The sequence below is a fragment of the Dunckerocampus dactyliophorus genome, chromosome 13 (assembly GCF_027744805.1).
Source record: "Dunckerocampus dactyliophorus isolate RoL2022-P2 chromosome 13, RoL_Ddac_1.1, whole genome shotgun sequence".
Lineage (NCBI taxonomy): Eukaryota > Metazoa > Chordata > Actinopteri > Syngnathiformes > Syngnathidae > Dunckerocampus > Dunckerocampus dactyliophorus.
Genome location: NC_072831.1, coordinates 15,850,987 through 15,868,047, shown reverse-complemented (window position 1 = coordinate 15,868,047; position 17,061 = coordinate 15,850,987). Strand labels below are relative to the sequence as shown.

The following is a 17,061-nucleotide window of genomic DNA, read 5'->3' as shown; positions in this document are numbered from 1 at the left end:
ATGAGGTGAAGGCAGGGCCGAGCCAGAACAATAGATGCTAACAAGCCAGTATCAGAGTCGTTCATACCCAATTCAGGGAGTGACACTTCCCTTTTATCGTAAGTGTGAATAACAGGATAGGATTATACCACTGCTCCGCCCAGGCTTAGTGTAACGAACCAATAGGAGGAGGGTGTTGGCACACCAATTCCGCCCACTCTTACTGTATTTAAGGCCTAAGCTACCAGCACTTATTAGTTTGCTGACGAAGCTCTTCGGATGAGGAGCGAAACGTCCGACACCTTCTACACAGAAGTACAGATGACGTCTCAAGAAGCCTTTTCCTCGATGATTACATGAAATTCATACAATTGTCACTTTTCTTCACGTTCTGAACTTTACCACAAACCAGAGAGCCATTTGCCGAATGTAAAGTTAAAATGCACACTAAAGGACAAAGACAGGGAAGATGTACAATTTTTGCTGTCATCAAATGTCTTGTGATATTTTTTTAATGTTTTATGTGGCTGTTTTTTGGGGTTTTTTTGCAGAGTGGTGAATTGAGATTTACACAAATAGTACAAGATACTTTTGTACAGATGATAGTTATTTGCACAGTATTGGCATCTTCTGTAAAAGTAAGATGGTACAGTCAAAAATTTGTTGTGTAACCCTTTTAATTCATGATAATGCGCCTTTTTTTTTTTTTTTGCATGGCCAGTTCACTGGCAGGAGGTACGCTGTTAGCTAACTCTTGTGTATTGATGCTTGGATCAAGGTTGGCTATGAAAGAAATGGTGTTGGGCTTCACTCCCGCGGTTGCCTGAGAAACCAACAAGGCACAGATGGAGGATTGTCAGTACAGTGCCAGTCTTCAAGTAGCCTTTCAACTTCTATTAAATTATATTCAACTTGTTTAGGAACAAGGACAAAGATTGATATATATATATGTATATGTATATCCATCCATCCATTTTCTATACCGCTTCTTCCTCATTAGGGTCGCGGGGGCATGCTGGAGCCTATCCCAGCTGACTTCGGGCGACAGGCGGGGTTATATATGTATGTATGTATGTATATATATATATATATATATATATATATATATATATATGTGTGTGTGTGTGTATATATAAATAAAATGTTTTATTTCTGTAAACCTTAACTTCTGACATATTTTTCACATTTTTATGACTCACTTGACTGACTTGATTAGCTACATATGTCTGTGGAATCCCAGTCATCCAGGTCATGGTAATCCGCAAAAGTTGAATGGCGGCAACTACACTCTTCTTGGTTCTTGAAGACCTTTCACCTTTAATCCAAAATGCTGCTTCAGTTGTAAAATTGTGTGGCGTTTCCCTGTTTATGTCCCTGGTGGGTGTGTCCCCTGTGCGTGGTCACAAAAGGGTTATTGTAGTTGTCGCGTAACAAAAGTTTGTTTGCCTGCTCTTCCCATGGCATATGGAGGAGAGATGTGAGGACATTGGCGGACGATCAGTGATGGCGCAGACCTCTGTTTCGAGAGTGCCTTTTCAGTTTGACCTAAATGGCTTCTTCCAAACCAGCGATCCTCCCGATCTAGAATTTAGCCTCGATTCAACCTTTGAGGACTAGGGATCCACAGAAGTGAATACTGATTCATTTGTTATGTCTCTTACAATAGATCTTATTAGATTGTGTTATGGTCAGTGAGTGTGTGTTACTCGGCTGTGCAGGTGTTCCTGTGGAAGTGTCTGGTGAGTATATAGTAAATTATTAATAATGGAGTAGGACATTACTAACACACAGCAAAGCTCTGTTAGAAACAAATTCTCTTTGTCACATTTACTGTATCGCTACAAAAAAATGAACTTCAGAGAGAGTTTAAAATCCCAATAGTGTTTATTAAACGAGGTTCCTCTGCCAGCACTAACTTTAAAGTACACACATTTGTTATGTAACAACCTCACCGCCTAAATTCACTGACATTTGGAAGTAGCTGCCATTTTTTAATTACAGAAAACCCCTTGGGGAAAACATTTTATTAAAATTTAGCATGTTTCTATATCAAAGCTACAATTCCAGTTGCGTTTAAATAGTCAGGTTTCAGGTATCAAAATTTTAGCAGAGATACAAAACTTCTACATTTGTCCCCTCTTAAAATGTTCTTTTGGGATGCAAAATAGATTGTTTCTCTGAATGACTGTTTTACTGTCTTGTTCCTGTGTCCTCACAGCAAAACACGAGCGCTAGCCCCCACCCACCCACTCCATGTGTCCGTTTGTGTTACGGGGCGCTGCAGGGAGGAACGCCATGGTAACCTGCGCTACCGGGGATATTGCATCCTCTCCATCAGGGAGCAGATGTCTTGGGCAGGTCCTGGTTCTCAGCCAAGTGGAGCTTTTGTCTGAACATACACATGTTAAAGATTCATGCAAATCCCATTTGTGGATGTTTAAAAAAAAAAAAAATACAAGAAAAGGATACATCGACGTGCTGAGCTCCTCCAGCTTTAGGATCAGAAAAACAAAAGGGAAGTTAGGAATAGAAGTTATCGCCACAATGATTTTTAAATGTGGTATTACATAATGTGCTTACTCGTCGGAATTTCAATCCGATGCCTTTCATCTGATTCACGGACACATATGGAATAACAAGCTCACCCTCTGTGTTTTTCGGCTCCGATTAAATATTTAATGAGTTTTCCGTGAGAGATAATTGACAGCGGCGGCGCTCTCCAGTTGCTTTTTCTAATCATTCATTTAGAGTCTTTCAGAGGCAAGTTTATGCTGCCATGGCTGGTCAGGTCAGTGAGCGACAATGACAAGACAATCTACATTTGCATCAGTAAACGCTCATCTAACTAAAAATGTGTTTTGTTGTTTCTTTGTTCTGTTACTGCACTGAAGTGACGATCCTCTTGTCGACCAATCAAGGGGCTGCAGTGTGTCAGAGCTATTGGAAGATGAAATGACGTAAGATATGCACTTCCATATACACTTACTTACTCTCTGACCATACTCTCTGGGCTAAAAAAAAAAATTACATTCTGTATATTTTCCAGGATTAAAAATAAATAAATTTAGACATGGAAATTAGAACGTCCTCTTCCATACATGTTTTTAAAAACGCCTAAAATTAAGTTAATGTTAATTTAGCTGACATAATACCCGTTGACGATTTAAAAATCAACACTAGGTGGCACTAAAACCTCGTTTGTGGTCCTGGACCTGCTCGCCGATATGATCCAATTTAAACTACACTGCGTTGAATGAAGAGGACATGGCATCGATATAAAGAGCACACTGTGGCGCCCGCTTACATTGCACAGCAGGTGTTCCAGGTTGTGGTCGGAAGCGCATTTCCTTTGGTCTTCGGAGAGTTCCTCCACGTGGCTGTCGAGGCTGAAGTGAAGTCGTGCCAGCTTCTCCTGCATCTCGCGCACGTGCTCCAGTTGCTCGAAGGAACACACCTTACCTGCCACACGTACAGTAGAACCTTGCTCACACGTGCACATCTTCTATGCTCAACAGGACAGAACCTATTTCTTTCCATTTTCAAAAAATACTTAACATTTAATTTTGCATATGGTTTGACTAATAATAGGCCGTATTCAACCATGAAACAGCATGACTTATTAATTATTATAATTCCATGGAAGGAGGTCTGCAAAAGGCAGCCTGGGAAGACGATAACACTTTTGCGACCCTGTCCTTTGATTCAACTCTTCTTACCAAAAGCCTGCAGTTTGCCAGAGTGGAAGTCATTGAGGAGGTTCAAGAGGCCTCCCTCCATCTCTCTCACATCAGACACATCCGTAAGGAAGGAGTGCTGCAGCGGGGAGGACTGGACGACTTTACTAGGCCCTGCAGGCTGGGGGGCCCGGGGCTTCTCCTTGTGAGTCCTGTAAGATAAACAAATAAATCATACAAATCTTACAGGTCGGTACAGTCTAGGGCTGCATGAGTGCTGCCCACCCCGGGGAACTGTGGTTCATTGAGGGAAAAATGAATTCCAACATGTACTGCGACATTGACAAGCTGGAAACTGGGCCGCGTGGCAGTTTTCCAACAAGTCTGTAAGAGCCAAAACCAGCACAAGGTTGTAGACAACCACCATGCAGCCCACAAGATATAATCATATGTACTGTTCCAACAATTGAGATATTTGCTTTCCCCTAACATATACGTGCATACACACCAACAGGCTACAATTTTATGACTACTAGCACAATTTTGTGAGATCCAGTATAAGAAGATGTTTAATATTTAGATGCATGGCTCAGTGAAGAGAACAAACCAAAGAAGTCATGTGTTCTATGCACACTAAATGAGGTCAGTCATTTTCTTTTATCAGCACCTCAACATCTAGAGTATTACACGCCATCTACCTGGTGGTCTTTGGTGGCGCAACAACACCAGCGAACGCCTCTTTGGGCTGCCCCGCCGCCCCCACGGACCTTTTGTACTTCCCTCGGTTTTTAGGGGACGGGGGCTGCGGCAGGCCCAGCGAGAAGGTGGCGCTTTTGCTGGCAGGCAGGATAGAGAGTTTGCGTGGGTTGATGGGTGGAGGAGGGGGCTGCGGGAGGGACACCTTGGGGCTCCGCTTCTTGCGCTTGTCCTCCATCGCCTACTTACGGTTCACTTCTTCCTGTGGAGCTATGATATGAACGTATAAATTAGGGGGTTTCCCCACACACAAATAGGCCTGGAAAGAGAGGGGTCGTCATAAATTCAGGGTCTTCTTATATTGGGGTCAATACGGTAGATGTGAAAACACTTTCGGTACATCTAGCTAGCTGCACAATACAAGATGCCATACGAAATCTATATATAAAAAGTTGTCAATCCACTTGTGTTGGTAAATAAATTGACCAAAACATGCAATGTGGTACTGCGAGTCAACACCACTGCCAACTACAAGCACAGTCCTGAACATAGTTGTAATAGTCGAAACTGAGCATTATTATTTATGTAAAGGCAGACTTTGTGTATGGATTTTGTAGGTGTACCTAAATGCGGTGCAAACTAGCTGACAAGCAAAACAGTTTGTATTTTTTTTTTAATAAAAAACTCAAAATTTTAAACTTTTTTGTATTTGCGGGTGGGCTTTGTTGATATTTTTATGTATATTGGCCAAATGGCCGTGGTGCCGCACTTTACACACCACTGCATTAATGCTATGTTGATGTCGCCATCCCACTACAATAGCTGCAGTCACAGTAAAAATAGCAATAATAGCATTTAACCACACGGACATGGCTTTTAGGCACACACAATGGCAACTTTACACGTAAAAACCTGCTTTGTTTGCCGTACGGTTTCATACTTCAGTATAACTGATATATATGGTGTGCGTATAAATACAATGCCATTTGGCGTGGAAACGACATCGACAGCAGATGAAACAAACGACACTTACCGAATCGGAAACGTACCAGGAAATGGATTGGTCGGAACATTACATTTCTCACTGTGCAATACGAATAGGATAAAAACAATGATAAAGGGGAATGTATCCTTAATTAGAGCATCCGTGTGAATGTTAAAGCGCGGCTGAGATGAGCGACGGTCTCTGCGCAGCTGCAAGTTTTATCCCTCTTAAAGGGACAGTACACCCCCATTGGGCTACAATTTACCGTGTTCTGACAGGTACAAAGAACCCCTTTGCTGTGACTTCCTAGCCCTCGTGATCGAGTGACACACAACAGAAAAAGCTTGACCAGAAAAGCAAATATACATAAAACAAAATGACTCGTCCTGAATTAGTGTCGCTTATGACACTAGACTACTATTGTAAATAAACAACGCTGGGCTAACCTTGTCATCTAAACCACGACTACCTGCTTTCGACTGCATCGATGCAGTTCAGTTCACTTAAAGAGGCTTGTCTCTACGGTTGTAATGTTCATTGAACAAGGGTGTCCAAAGAGTCCCGAGGGCCATTTGCAACCCATGGCCCGTTTTTTATTAACCCCACTGCATATTGTATATATATTTTTAAATTTTAAGAATATGGGGAAAATACAGCAAAAAGGCACAATATAAAGCACGTGTCCAATGTGTCTTGCAAAATTTTATATCATCAGTTACATTCCATGACCATATGGATTCATCGTAATTAACAACACTGAACTGTGATGCTAGTGTTCCGTAACACACACAAAAGGAGCAGTAAAGAACCAAAGTATGGTTATGTGTATCATTTCGTGAAATGGCTGGTGTTTCTCCAAGTATTGGGAGAAAATTCATAAAAATGTAACCGTGTTCACGGCAAATGGGAGTCAATTTAAAGTGTGCGGACAGGAAATACACGAACCAGACAACAACAGGCATTTGAAGTAATACAAAAATATCTCATTTTTTATTATGGCAGATCAGAACAAAAGCATGACACAAAATGCAAGTTGTAGAAAAAATACAAAGGTCTTGAGCGTCTTTTTCTTGAAAGCGACCCACAATAACTTAGTTCTAACTGATTTTCTGGTCTGACGGACTGTTCGAGTAAGAGTATGCCTTTCCTAAGACAATTCTGTCTCTTAGAAGCTTGAAGAAGGCATAGTAGTTACTGAAGAGGATCAGTGCCAGTGATATCGTCTGATGCCACTTTTCTGAGCATATCAATGAGTAGAGTTGGTAGAATATCATGGCCCCTTCCAGGATGATGAGTATGTTTAGTATCCGTAGTGGCTTGTTAAAAAAGAACTGTGGGATAAAAAAAAAAAAAAAAAAAAAAAAAAAAGACAGAATCAGAACCATTTGTTTCCGCATATTATTTCAGGCACGCATTAACACGAACAAATTGAAATAAGCGATTCTGTGGCCAGCTGATCTGTTAGTATTACTCACATAAAAGCGATAATGGGACACATCTGATGGTACCGCGACGTTGTAGTGGCCCATGGCTTTGTAGACATTCTTGTTATGTTTGACCAGAACACCATGAGGCCACATGTATTCTTCTGTCCATCTGAATGGAAACACAGCACAGAAAACACATCCTAATTCATTCCAAATAACCTTTCCAAGCATCTCATCCATCTTGAGTCATGATCTGTGAGAAGTACGTACAAGTGCTGGAGGACGTTGGAACAGAGAGAGGGGTCAACTTTCTGCCAGCAGCCGAGATGCGCTGCGGCTTTGTGGAGCAGGTCGCAGTAGCGAGGTGGTAATAAGTGCCTCATTAGGATGACGGACGTGCTGACCGACACCAGGATGAAGAGCTCGCAAGACCAGCGTTTGTCTACATACTGTGTGCTCTGAATAAAAACAAAGTAGGAACATATTTAAGGTGACGGCAGGACTCTTCAGGTACGGCCGAAGCTCGGAGGTGCGCTTTGGTCTGAAAATGTAATTAATCTGTTCCACGATCAAACTGTCGTATTCGTTATTAAATGTTCAGGCAAAGTCCTAGTAACTTATCGTACCTGAAAAGGCAGGTACGATAAACTTTAGATGCTGACTGAGCCAAAGTCTTATCAAAATTTGCTGAAGTCTCGCAAGACACGTGGCATGTCCCATCATCCGACGTCGTCATCTTCCACAATAAAATAGTAAGACTATATGGGCATTCAAAATTAGAGGTTCCACCGTACGCCAGAAACCTGCATGCGTCTCACCTTGACAAACCAGACGGGTACAAAGGCCACGTAGTAGGCACTCAGCATGGAGCTGACCAGCACCTCCTTCATTCTCCAGTTAAAGTCCATCTTCAGGTACTCCACCTCTTTGCGGATCAGGTCCGGGGAGAGGCAGCAGGCGTGGGTTGGCATGACTTGAACGGCGTACAGCTGGCTGGTGTGCTGTTTCCACGTTTCCTTCAGCACGGTCAGGTAGTCCCGCCCCCGGCCGACGCTGCCCACCTCCTTCGAGCCGATGCTGGCGATGGGGGAGAGGGGACCTGTGCGCCGGAAGTCACAGCTCAACCGAAAGAACGGAATATACATGCCAAACCTGTTGGACACAAGAGGCACAATCATCACTTTAATAGCATTGTCAGGAGATTATCATTGAACTCACAGCCCCTCACGGAAGATAAGAGTGATGCACTCTTCATGGAAAACTCTGCAGCATGTCCACCTGGTGATGAGTGAGTGAAAGCAAGGTTCCAGAAAGCGACAGCAGGCCACGGAGGGCCACAGTGAATCAATGTATTCTTGGGTCTGTGTACAATGTCCACACTGTCAGCCTCAATTAACAAGCGGAGAACTCTCTAACATGCAAGAGCGGCCCTTCCTATTGGATGATGAGCCAACTGCAACACCAATGGTCAGTCTACCGGTCACAGAGCTAATGTGTCTTAAAAACCCTGTTTCCGCTCAGCAGTGCAGTGTGGTTCAATTCTGTAGAGTAAAAACATTTATAGAAAGCATTGAACACATTTATAAAAGCACCGCACTCCCGCTGATTGGTCCTCGTCTGGGCGACAGCGATGAAAAGTTGAACATTTTTCAACTTTCTGGGATGGCGTCACAAAACACACGTCGCATGACACGCACGAACACAAACTTTCACACGCACAAATTTCTCGTGTCGCTTGCCTGGACAGTGACATGCGATAATCACTATCACATCTATTGCGCAGGTTCCATTGAAAATGAATGGAGTGGAGCCGATGTCGCCTCCCGTGTGTGGGCCTCATTATACAAAAAGGCCTGTTTCGGGGACTACAAAATGGGTCAACAATTTAACGCTGTTCTGCAGAAATGGAGGTTGATCAAGCCGTGGCAGTTGGTGCAACTAATTCCTACAGGTGTGCACATCAGTTGAACAGCATTGTACTGGAGAAAGTAATTTGTTGCTACAAAAATAGCAAGAAAAAAGGGAATTAACAACGGAAGAGAGACAGACCATCTTAACACAACATCACATCTTGTCAAAGCATCTTCCTGCTGGAAAATATTAAGTGAATTGACCTCATTCACTCTTTTTCCCCTGCAGATAGCACTGTCAAACCACTTTCTATTTAAAGTTACCATTTCAAAAATTATAATTATATCAAATTTAAAGCGGAGAAAAGAAATCCGCGAGTTTGCGTGGGGGCTAATGTGTTTCAAACAAACCCACTCTACCCAGTTTGCTTTTCAGCTGCAGCTTCATGGCAACGTCTATACGTACTGCTACTTAGGGAATTTTGCATCTGAAAAGGTGGCAAACTTAATTGGCAGCTTGGTGATGAAGTGTTATCATCATAATCCATTGCGGCCTCCTTTTGCCGCTGAGAGGGTTATTAACCCTCTTTTGTTACGGTTTCATTACAGTCTTGTATTTCATTTTTTTACTGTGTCAGTGTCAATGTCAGTGACGTAGGAGTTAATTTAAATTTAGGCATAAGCGCCGGTTTACACTAAAACTCGACTTATATCGCAGTCTATGAACAGAACCCATTTGTAACCCGAAGGCCATCTGTACTGATATGGAATGGTGTCGTTGTCTTGACAGTGATAATCAAGTTAAGCGTAACGTAACAGACCTAAGAAGACAAACTTAACAGAATATACGGAAAAGAAGAGAAAGGGCCTCACCGTTGTTAAGAGTATTTTAGCTAATCTCATGCTATTATGTGATAAAACTAGCTCTTTATGCGCGAGGAGCACCTCGGACACATCAAAGTCCAAAGTCTACTGAACAGAAGAGGCAGCATGTGTGATTGGAAAGGGTTATTTTCCCAGACGATACTTACGGGTAGCAGAGGAAGAGCAGGCTGAGCACAGAGTAAGTTCTGAAGAGATAAATGAGTGAGCGGCACAGACTCCAGCCGGTCAACGTTAGCACAGCAAACCGCGCCATCACTAGGAAGATTGAATGAGGAAACGATAGTTTCCCGCTCTGTGACGCCTGCAGGAGAGCCAGGACACAAAAAAGCAACATTTTAACTGGCAGATTATTATAAACAACAAAATCAAATGGACTGCCTGAATTCCCATATTGGATGAAATTTAGGATTTCAGATCCTGTCATCACACACACCCTGTCCATACAATCATACTCAAGCTTTATCCACTATGCTTTTCCTCTTACAGGGACAATAATTACAAACCCTTCTCAGTATGATGCTGCTGAGTTCTACAGCCAAGCACAATAATGAATATATTGTTAAATTACATTTTTTAAATGAGTATTTATAAATGACTGCATGTATTATATTTCACACTAAGCATTAGCACTAAACTACTATTGGCTATAACTCATAGCTCGCTTTATGTTGTACAGGTTGAGATATGTCATGTTTAAATGTGTTTGGTCAGGTTTTGTCTTACTTTTGTCAAAAATGTGAGCAAACTCAGGTTTAAAAAAAAAAAAAAAGTGTCTAAAGCTTACCTCTTTAACAATTGCCGCAATTAGTCTCCTTGCCAGTATGATGATTGTGAACACGAGCATGTTATAATCAATCAGGTGGAAGTTCTGTAAAACAACACAACTGTTTCAAGGTAACAATGTCATTCTGACATATTCCAGTGTCACCTTATATTATATCATGAGACGGTAGAGCAGATATTTCATAGAAGAGCAGGTGTAACAAATACAATGTCATGACATGACAATACGTCCACACATATTGTCTTGTGTCTTTATATTATTATTGCAGTGGAACCTCTACATTTCAGTCCACCTGAAGTTGTACAAATCAGAATTTGACAAAAACCTTCACCCTCTGAACGTGCACAAGACTTCAGAGGTCAAGCCATACATGAAGGCACATGAGACTTCAGCAAATCTCAAGAGACTCCCGTCCAATAAGATTATAAATACTTAACTCCACAAGGCCTGGCTGTTCAGCACAATATGGCGAGTGACAAATCCACATAAATAATAAAAGAGGAGCACAATGTATGCTGCAAAGTCAGCAGTCTCCTCCCTCACCCTCAAACCCAAAGAATGAGCAAATGTCAATGTTCACGCACCCCAAAAGATACTCACCAGTGAAGTGTGTGAGGGAGGATGTGATGGGGGGTACCACCATACAGTCTTGTAGATGTTGACATAGTGGACAAAGAGTGCAATGAGGTGGCAGAAGAAAAGGTGGAGTTCAAACAACACGTTCTGATCCACAGACAACTCAGGGATCTTGCAGTGTTTCAAGGGCACCACTGTCTGCGCAGCCAGTGGAGGGCTGGACATGCATGCTCCCGTACCACTCCTGCAAAAAAAAAACCAAAAAAACAAAGTATTACCTAGGGCTAAACACAAATGATCCAAAACACACAAACGTCATAAATGTACTGAGAAAATGCTGCAATCACAAAAATGCTGCAGGATTTAAAAAAAAAAAAACATGCAAAATAAGAATGCTGCAAATGCATAGAAGTTGGCTGACTTTTGAAGAGGCAAAATGAAAAGTTACCTTTTTCTTGGCTTCATTCTGTTGGCTGCTCTATAATAGCGTAAAATTTTACGGCCAAGTGTTTAACAAACCCATAGAAAAATGTACCTTTTCAATGCGCCTCTTCAAACGTAATTATGCACAGAGAATCTAAACTCACCTTGTACGAGAGCGTACTCCAGTGACTGGGGAGCTGGTGGAGTGGTTGCCATTGCTAACCGAGCCTGGTTCACTGCTTAGTGGAGGTCTGCAGTACGTGGTGCGGTTTGCCCCTCGCCTTCCACCTGCCATTGCAGACACACCCACAGCTCACTCCTCTGAGGATTCCTCTGCTTGCTTGCTTCTCCTTGCTCCTTCTTTTCTGTTTATGAGGATAAACAAACAAATTGAGCTGATTAATTCAGTCGACAGATCAATGTTAGCTAAATACTTGAAATGACTATGACGTAAAGCTACGAGTTAAAGTGGGTGACATATCTTGTGCTAGACCCTAAGGTGTGGTCTATACACGCACATAACAGTTGACATGCATTATATATAGGCAATAGAAAATACAGTATGTTACGCCAGTTATCCGTGTTAAATAGGCATCGCCTCAAACTTTCAAACCACTTCGCATTAGCTGTACAAGCATCCCTGAAATATAAGTAGCAACATGTTTTATTGTATGTAGGTACACGCACGCCATGAGGCAACAGGCTCTAACAACGTGGGGCTGTAGGATGAGGGATGGACCCGTCTTTCCTCCAAGACCATGCTTGATTAAATACAAAGATCTGAGGCCTAAGCTAAGAGTCTAAGTAGCGAGCTAGTTAGCGCTCAGCTAAGAGCTCAAACTGCTGAAAGAGAAACTGAAAGCTTACCGGTGACAGTGTGTCAAAGGCTGACTCGCGGCATCAATTTCCACTGAAAAGCAATACGGCTTCAAAATTGTTGACGTATTTTTCATTGAAATCACCAAAGACGTTCATTGTTGTTGTACAAATGCCCGCTGATAAGACGGCAGCCAGGATACGTTAGCAATTTGTGGGCGGAGTCTCATTTAAAGGGACAATGCTGCAAACTGGAACCAGGAAGCGGAAGTACGACATAAACCTTGTTCAGACCTCCTTGGTTCAGACGTGCTTCTCTCGTGCTTTGAAGCTAAAAAGGCTACCAGCGAGTGTAATAGTGGTTATACACAATTATATGAATGTAAGACATTAACAATCTCAAGGGTTTTCAATGGCTGCTAGGACATCCGAAATTGTCTGTTGGTGATCGTATTTGTGTTGATTAAATTTTTTTATGGCTGCAATTTATTTTAATGCAGGACAGTAACATTTTAAATGTAGCATTCCTTTAAACCACACGTAGATTAATAATCCATGATTTGATTAGTTGTAGTGAAAAGGTCAAATTGAAATTAGTAATTAAATGTATCAATGAAAAATACACAGTTGATAGTTAAGCACTTTATTTTCATGTGAAAATAAGACTAAATCTGAATTGTTTCCCCAAAAAAGGGTCAAATGTTATTGCAAAAACACTTCCTTATAAAGGAAAAATACATCAGTAAACCAGTCTGCTTAGTAAACATCTTGAAGGTTCTAGTAGTCAGAGCTGCATTCTGTGAGAAGCCACTGCAAAGCCTCTTTCCAAGGACACAAACGACCTGTAAGTATATTTAAAGTTGGTGTCAAAATAGGTTTTTACTAGAAGTGACGACAATTTAATTAAACTGACCTTAGTGCTTGGAGACTTGGAAGCTGCATCAACAGCATTGATATTTCACTGACAACCTATGAAGAAAAACCAATAAGCTCTCGAACTCGCCTTGGACAAGCATGCATACAAAAATCCTACAAACACCGAGCAGACATGCAAAACATGCTACTTAAGATTCATGCAACTCAAACTAAGTTTCTTTCCCATTATTGTGATATTACTATAACATACATTAAAAGACATTACGATTAGGGTGGGAAAATAAGGGAAATTTAGACCATTTTTGAGTTGCATCACACCAATTTCTGATCTTTTTGTACGGCTTATTTTGCTCGAATAACTACAGATAGCATATTTTGCACTTCAATAGTTTTTGATGTTTTGGATGACACATTGCATTTCCTTATGCTTTGCACAAAATAAAACAATATAGCTAATAAATGAGTGTTGGTTAGTTTTACCTTCTTGTGGCGATCTTTTGGCTTTTAGAATCCTCCCCTCTGCGATTTTTTTCTTTTATAAAAAGCAGCCAGCATGACTTTGCTTCAAAGTCAAGTAAGACCCCTGCAAGCTTGATTTGGAATACTGTTGAGATTCAGTTACTGCAAGTGGCTGAAGAACTGCCTTTGAGAGTTGGAGGTTGACGACAATACATATTCAAGCAATATATCAAGTCAAACGTATATTTGGCAGACCATTACCTCATGGAATGATGAGCTTTATTTTTTTGTAGATGACATTACAAGTGTAGTTTAGAAAGTTTGGAAAATACAGGCTAAGCTCAATGTCAAAACAGTTTTGTTTTGGTTTTTATGGGGGGTGGGGAAGGTAAACAGTATACATAGCTTCGTCAGCGTCAAATACACTGGTACACTTTCTCCAACGGAAATATTTTTTGGTACAACAAAAAGCAAAATAACACGTTTAGATCATTTTAACTGAAACTACAAACTTTATTGAAAAACGCACTGCAAAGACATTTGGGGGTATATTTAGTATCCTATTTAGCCAGAAGTACACAATTATGCATTTTAGTGCGGCTTCAAACACACTGTCCTACATTATGTACAAAATATTGAGGTGGCTGCAGCCTCCCAATACACACAGACACATGGCCTTTTATTTTGCAAGTAATGGTGCAACGTATCAGGCATTTTTCTTTGTTGGATTTACTGGTATACATCTTGAGATCACTTGATAAAAGACTACAGTTGAAAGATTTGTGTTGCACCATAAACAATATTGTTCCTAAATCAAACAAGGCTAATTTAAGTTTGCAAAAAATCTGTTTCCATTACAGTCATTAGACATTTTGTTTCCCCTCGCCACATTTAACATTTTATGGTACAATTAAAAAATAACCAGCAAATATCATTAAAATGTGAATGCCTTAGGTTTACTTTACGCTGGACCTCAACTGCAAACTACTCTATTGTAACAGTTATTAAATGGAAATATGGTCAAGACAAAACCTTTTTACCCCTGGAACTGACAGCCAACAAAATACCAAGTACCAAGTTAAAAAAAAAAAAAACTATAAAAAAGGTGAGGAAAACGAGAAGGAAATTACTTTTGAAACGTTAAGTGGGTTACAATCGAAGACAGTTGCTATAGCAACTCTCTACCAGTAGCCGTTCAGTATCTTGGATAGGGATGCTCTCTATAGTTTCCTTTCGTCTGCCTGGACGGAGCAGCCTTGCCTCCAGCGGCACCAGCCCATGAGTTCTCCCAGTCCTCTTGAGCTAAAAGGGGGCGGGAGATTGACATTACTGAAAAGTGCAATAAGAGCGGCAAAGTGTACTCAAGTGTAAGGAGAGTTGAACACTCACCATATTGCTCATAGGCGGCTTCCTGGGGCTCTCCGTGTCCATAGTCATAATACTCAGTATCCCTGAAAAGAGATTTTCAAATGTAAATGAAATGTGCTTGTTTCAGTACACTGGACGGGTGCTGTGTGTTTGAATTTTCACTTACGCGGGCACGGGTTGTTGGCTATAATAATTTTCATACCCCTCATAGGCTGGCTCTGCATATGAATCCTCATAAGCAGGCTGGAAGGAAGATAAATCACGGAGTACATTATCATGGCAAAAAGATGTCAAGCCTTGCGTTTGAATAACCATTTATTGAGACATCTAAATATGAAATCTGTTAACAGCTTACATAGTCTTCATAGGACTCAGGTTTGGGTTGAGACCCTGAAGGGGGAACTTGCTGGTGGGAAAGGGCAGCAGAGGGAAGCATTCTTGGTGCTCCAGCTGCAGGAGGCCTGGAGCGTGATGCAGATGCACCCCTACCAGAAGCGTTGACTGGTCCTCCCCTACCAGACGGTGCACCTCTGCCATTACCCCGCCCCATTGCGCCTCGTGGGGCTCCACCACGCATAGCTCCACGAGGACCACCGCGAGGCATCCCGCGCCCTCTGAAAATACAGCAATTTTGTAGCTTGTAAGCAATGTATCAGTGTCAATCATAACCTTAAACAATACCTCATCTTGAAAACAGACAATACAGTATGTCCTTAGACAGCATGTCATCCTACCTCGGCCCTGGTGGCACACCTCGACCTCTTCCTGGATGCCCACCACGCCCTCTGCCTGAACCATCCTGTGATCCATTGAGGAAGTGGGGGTCCATATATGGATCATACTCGCCAGGTTCCTACATAAAAACACTATTAAGCGCATCACAGACACCCAAGTAGGCAATGTGTCGTGAAGTGTGATTAACATACCGGGATCAGAAACTTCTTAACTTCATCCATAGCATGAGCCATGCGTAGGTAGGCATCTGGGATGGGTGCCATCACCTCAATGAATACATGCAACTCCATTGCAAGGTGAGCATATTTAGGCTCACCACCATTTCGCAACTCTTCCTCCTAAAACAGCAATTCATATTGTGGTGCATTTTCAGTACATAGTCATATATAATTGATAAACTTAACATACCTTAGACTTATCCCTCATGGAACCTTTCCCTAAAACTGAAATCTTTGCACCCGTCTCCTCCTGAAGCCTCTTGATTGTGGTGCCCTGAGGTCCCAAAAGCTTACCAACAAAGTTAACCTTTTGGGGGTGGAAAAAGGAAAAATCAGCACACTATTCCCTTCCCACCAACACAGCGAAAGTTTGCTCATGGGGAAATACGGATGCACGACCCCATTCTGGTTCATTTAAGTCGAGAAAAAAATCCCCACTTAAAAGAAAATCATGTTTAATGTTATATGAAATTGTTAAGAAAAACAAAACATTACTCACCCTGGGAAACTGCTTAGATGGAATGAGCACTCGTTCTTTGAGTTTGAGAGTCTTTGTGGCAAACAGGTCCAAGTAGTTCTCTTTCTCTTGTTCTTTCTTTGTCTCTCCTTTCTGGATTCTCTCAATCTCTGTAGAATGATTTTAAAAAATGATTTCTGCATGCACCACGTCGAAGATGAAACGAACAGCCGTCCACAAACGCAGAATTTGAACCAAAACTGAATAATTTAAGTGGGAATTAAATGTGTTATGAACCACTGATTTTAGTATGTCTGCTGAATGCATATCATTAGTAAGGCCGCAAAAAAGCAGGGGAGATTGACCTACATCGCTAAACCACGTGTTTAATTCGCCATTGTTCAGTGCAGCCGAGCGATAAAAGCCGAGGGCCCGGAGCCGGCTATTCGCAGTTAGCCACACAAAAGATACACGGCAACCAAATCAACTTACCTGCAGAAATGAGTTTCATGGCATGTGTGAACGATGAATCCAGGCTGTCCTTTTCGGCAAGGAGTTCAGGTAAGTATTTAGTGTCTTCCATTTTGCCTTCCTTGTGCTCGTGGCTCAGCGCGATGGCGGACTCGGTTTGGCCTTTGTTAGCACTAGCTTGGATCAAACCCGCGACCACGAGCTAATTTAACAAACGAAGCGTCGTCTGCTTCGCTGAGAATAAAAGTCTGTCTCAAAAGACGATTACAATAACAATATTTATAGGCTTCCTGCGCAATAGCGTAGTGACAATTCAGTCTTGTGGAGCGTCCGCAACGACCGCTTGCCTTTCTTCAATGGACAAAGAGGAAATGGCGCAGCT

General features: G+C 41.8%; 3 protein-coding genes across 5 annotated transcripts; all 3 read right to left on the bottom strand.

Moving 5' to 3' along the window:
• Window positions 1-1,833: 1,833 nt before the first annotated feature.
• On the bottom strand, window positions 1,834-5,533 carry ccdc28b (coiled-coil domain containing 28B). 2 transcript variants are annotated; one of them, XM_054796668.1, is made up of 6 exons: window positions 5,383-5,533; window positions 4,352-4,619; window positions 3,696-3,865; window positions 3,284-3,438; window positions 2,449-2,471; window positions 1,834-2,368 (listed from the first exon to the last, which is right to left on the bottom strand). In XM_054796668.1, the coding sequence occupies exons 2-6, from the start codon at window positions 4,585-4,587 to the stop codon at window positions 2,314-2,316; spliced, it is 639 nt and encodes a 212-aa protein (XP_054652643.1). In that variant the 5' UTR covers window positions 4,588-4,619; window positions 5,383-5,533; the 3' UTR covers window positions 1,834-2,313. The 2 variants fall into 2 exon arrangements, with proteins under 2 accessions (XP_054652643.1, XP_054652642.1); XM_054796667.1 differs by having other exon boundaries at window positions 1,834-2,471.
• A 763-nt stretch (window positions 5,534-6,296) lies between these two features.
• tmem39b (transmembrane protein 39B) lies at window positions 6,297-13,522 on the bottom strand. 2 transcript variants are annotated; one of them, XM_054796295.1, is made up of 10 exons: window positions 13,009-13,522; window positions 12,147-12,937; window positions 11,444-11,644; window positions 10,881-11,100; window positions 10,281-10,364; window positions 9,643-9,797; window positions 7,580-7,913; window positions 7,032-7,219; window positions 6,810-6,930; window positions 6,297-6,665 (listed from the first exon to the last, which is right to left on the bottom strand). In XM_054796295.1, exons 3-10 carry the CDS (start codon window positions 11,572-11,574, stop codon window positions 6,432-6,434), a joined length of 1,467 nt encoding a protein of 488 aa, XP_054652270.1. In that variant the 5' UTR covers window positions 11,575-11,644; window positions 12,147-12,937; window positions 13,009-13,522; the 3' UTR covers window positions 6,297-6,431. The 2 variants fall into 2 exon arrangements, with proteins under 2 accessions (XP_054652270.1, XP_054652271.1); XM_054796296.1 differs by lacking the exons at window positions 11,444-11,644; window positions 12,147-12,937; window positions 13,009-13,522 and having other exon boundaries at window positions 10,281-10,380; window positions 10,881-11,089.
• Window positions 13,523-13,671: 149 nt separating this feature from the next.
• Window positions 13,672-17,061, bottom strand: khdrbs1a (KH domain containing, RNA binding, signal transduction associated 1a). Its single transcript, XM_054796298.1, has 9 exons — window positions 16,701-17,061; window positions 16,251-16,378; window positions 15,942-16,058; window positions 15,725-15,871; window positions 15,533-15,651; window positions 15,154-15,412; window positions 14,965-15,041; window positions 14,820-14,881; window positions 13,672-14,732 (listed from the first exon to the last, which is right to left on the bottom strand). Exons 1-9 carry the CDS (start codon window positions 16,789-16,791, stop codon window positions 14,626-14,628), a joined length of 1,107 nt encoding a protein of 368 aa, XP_054652273.1. The 5' UTR covers window positions 16,792-17,061; the 3' UTR covers window positions 13,672-14,625.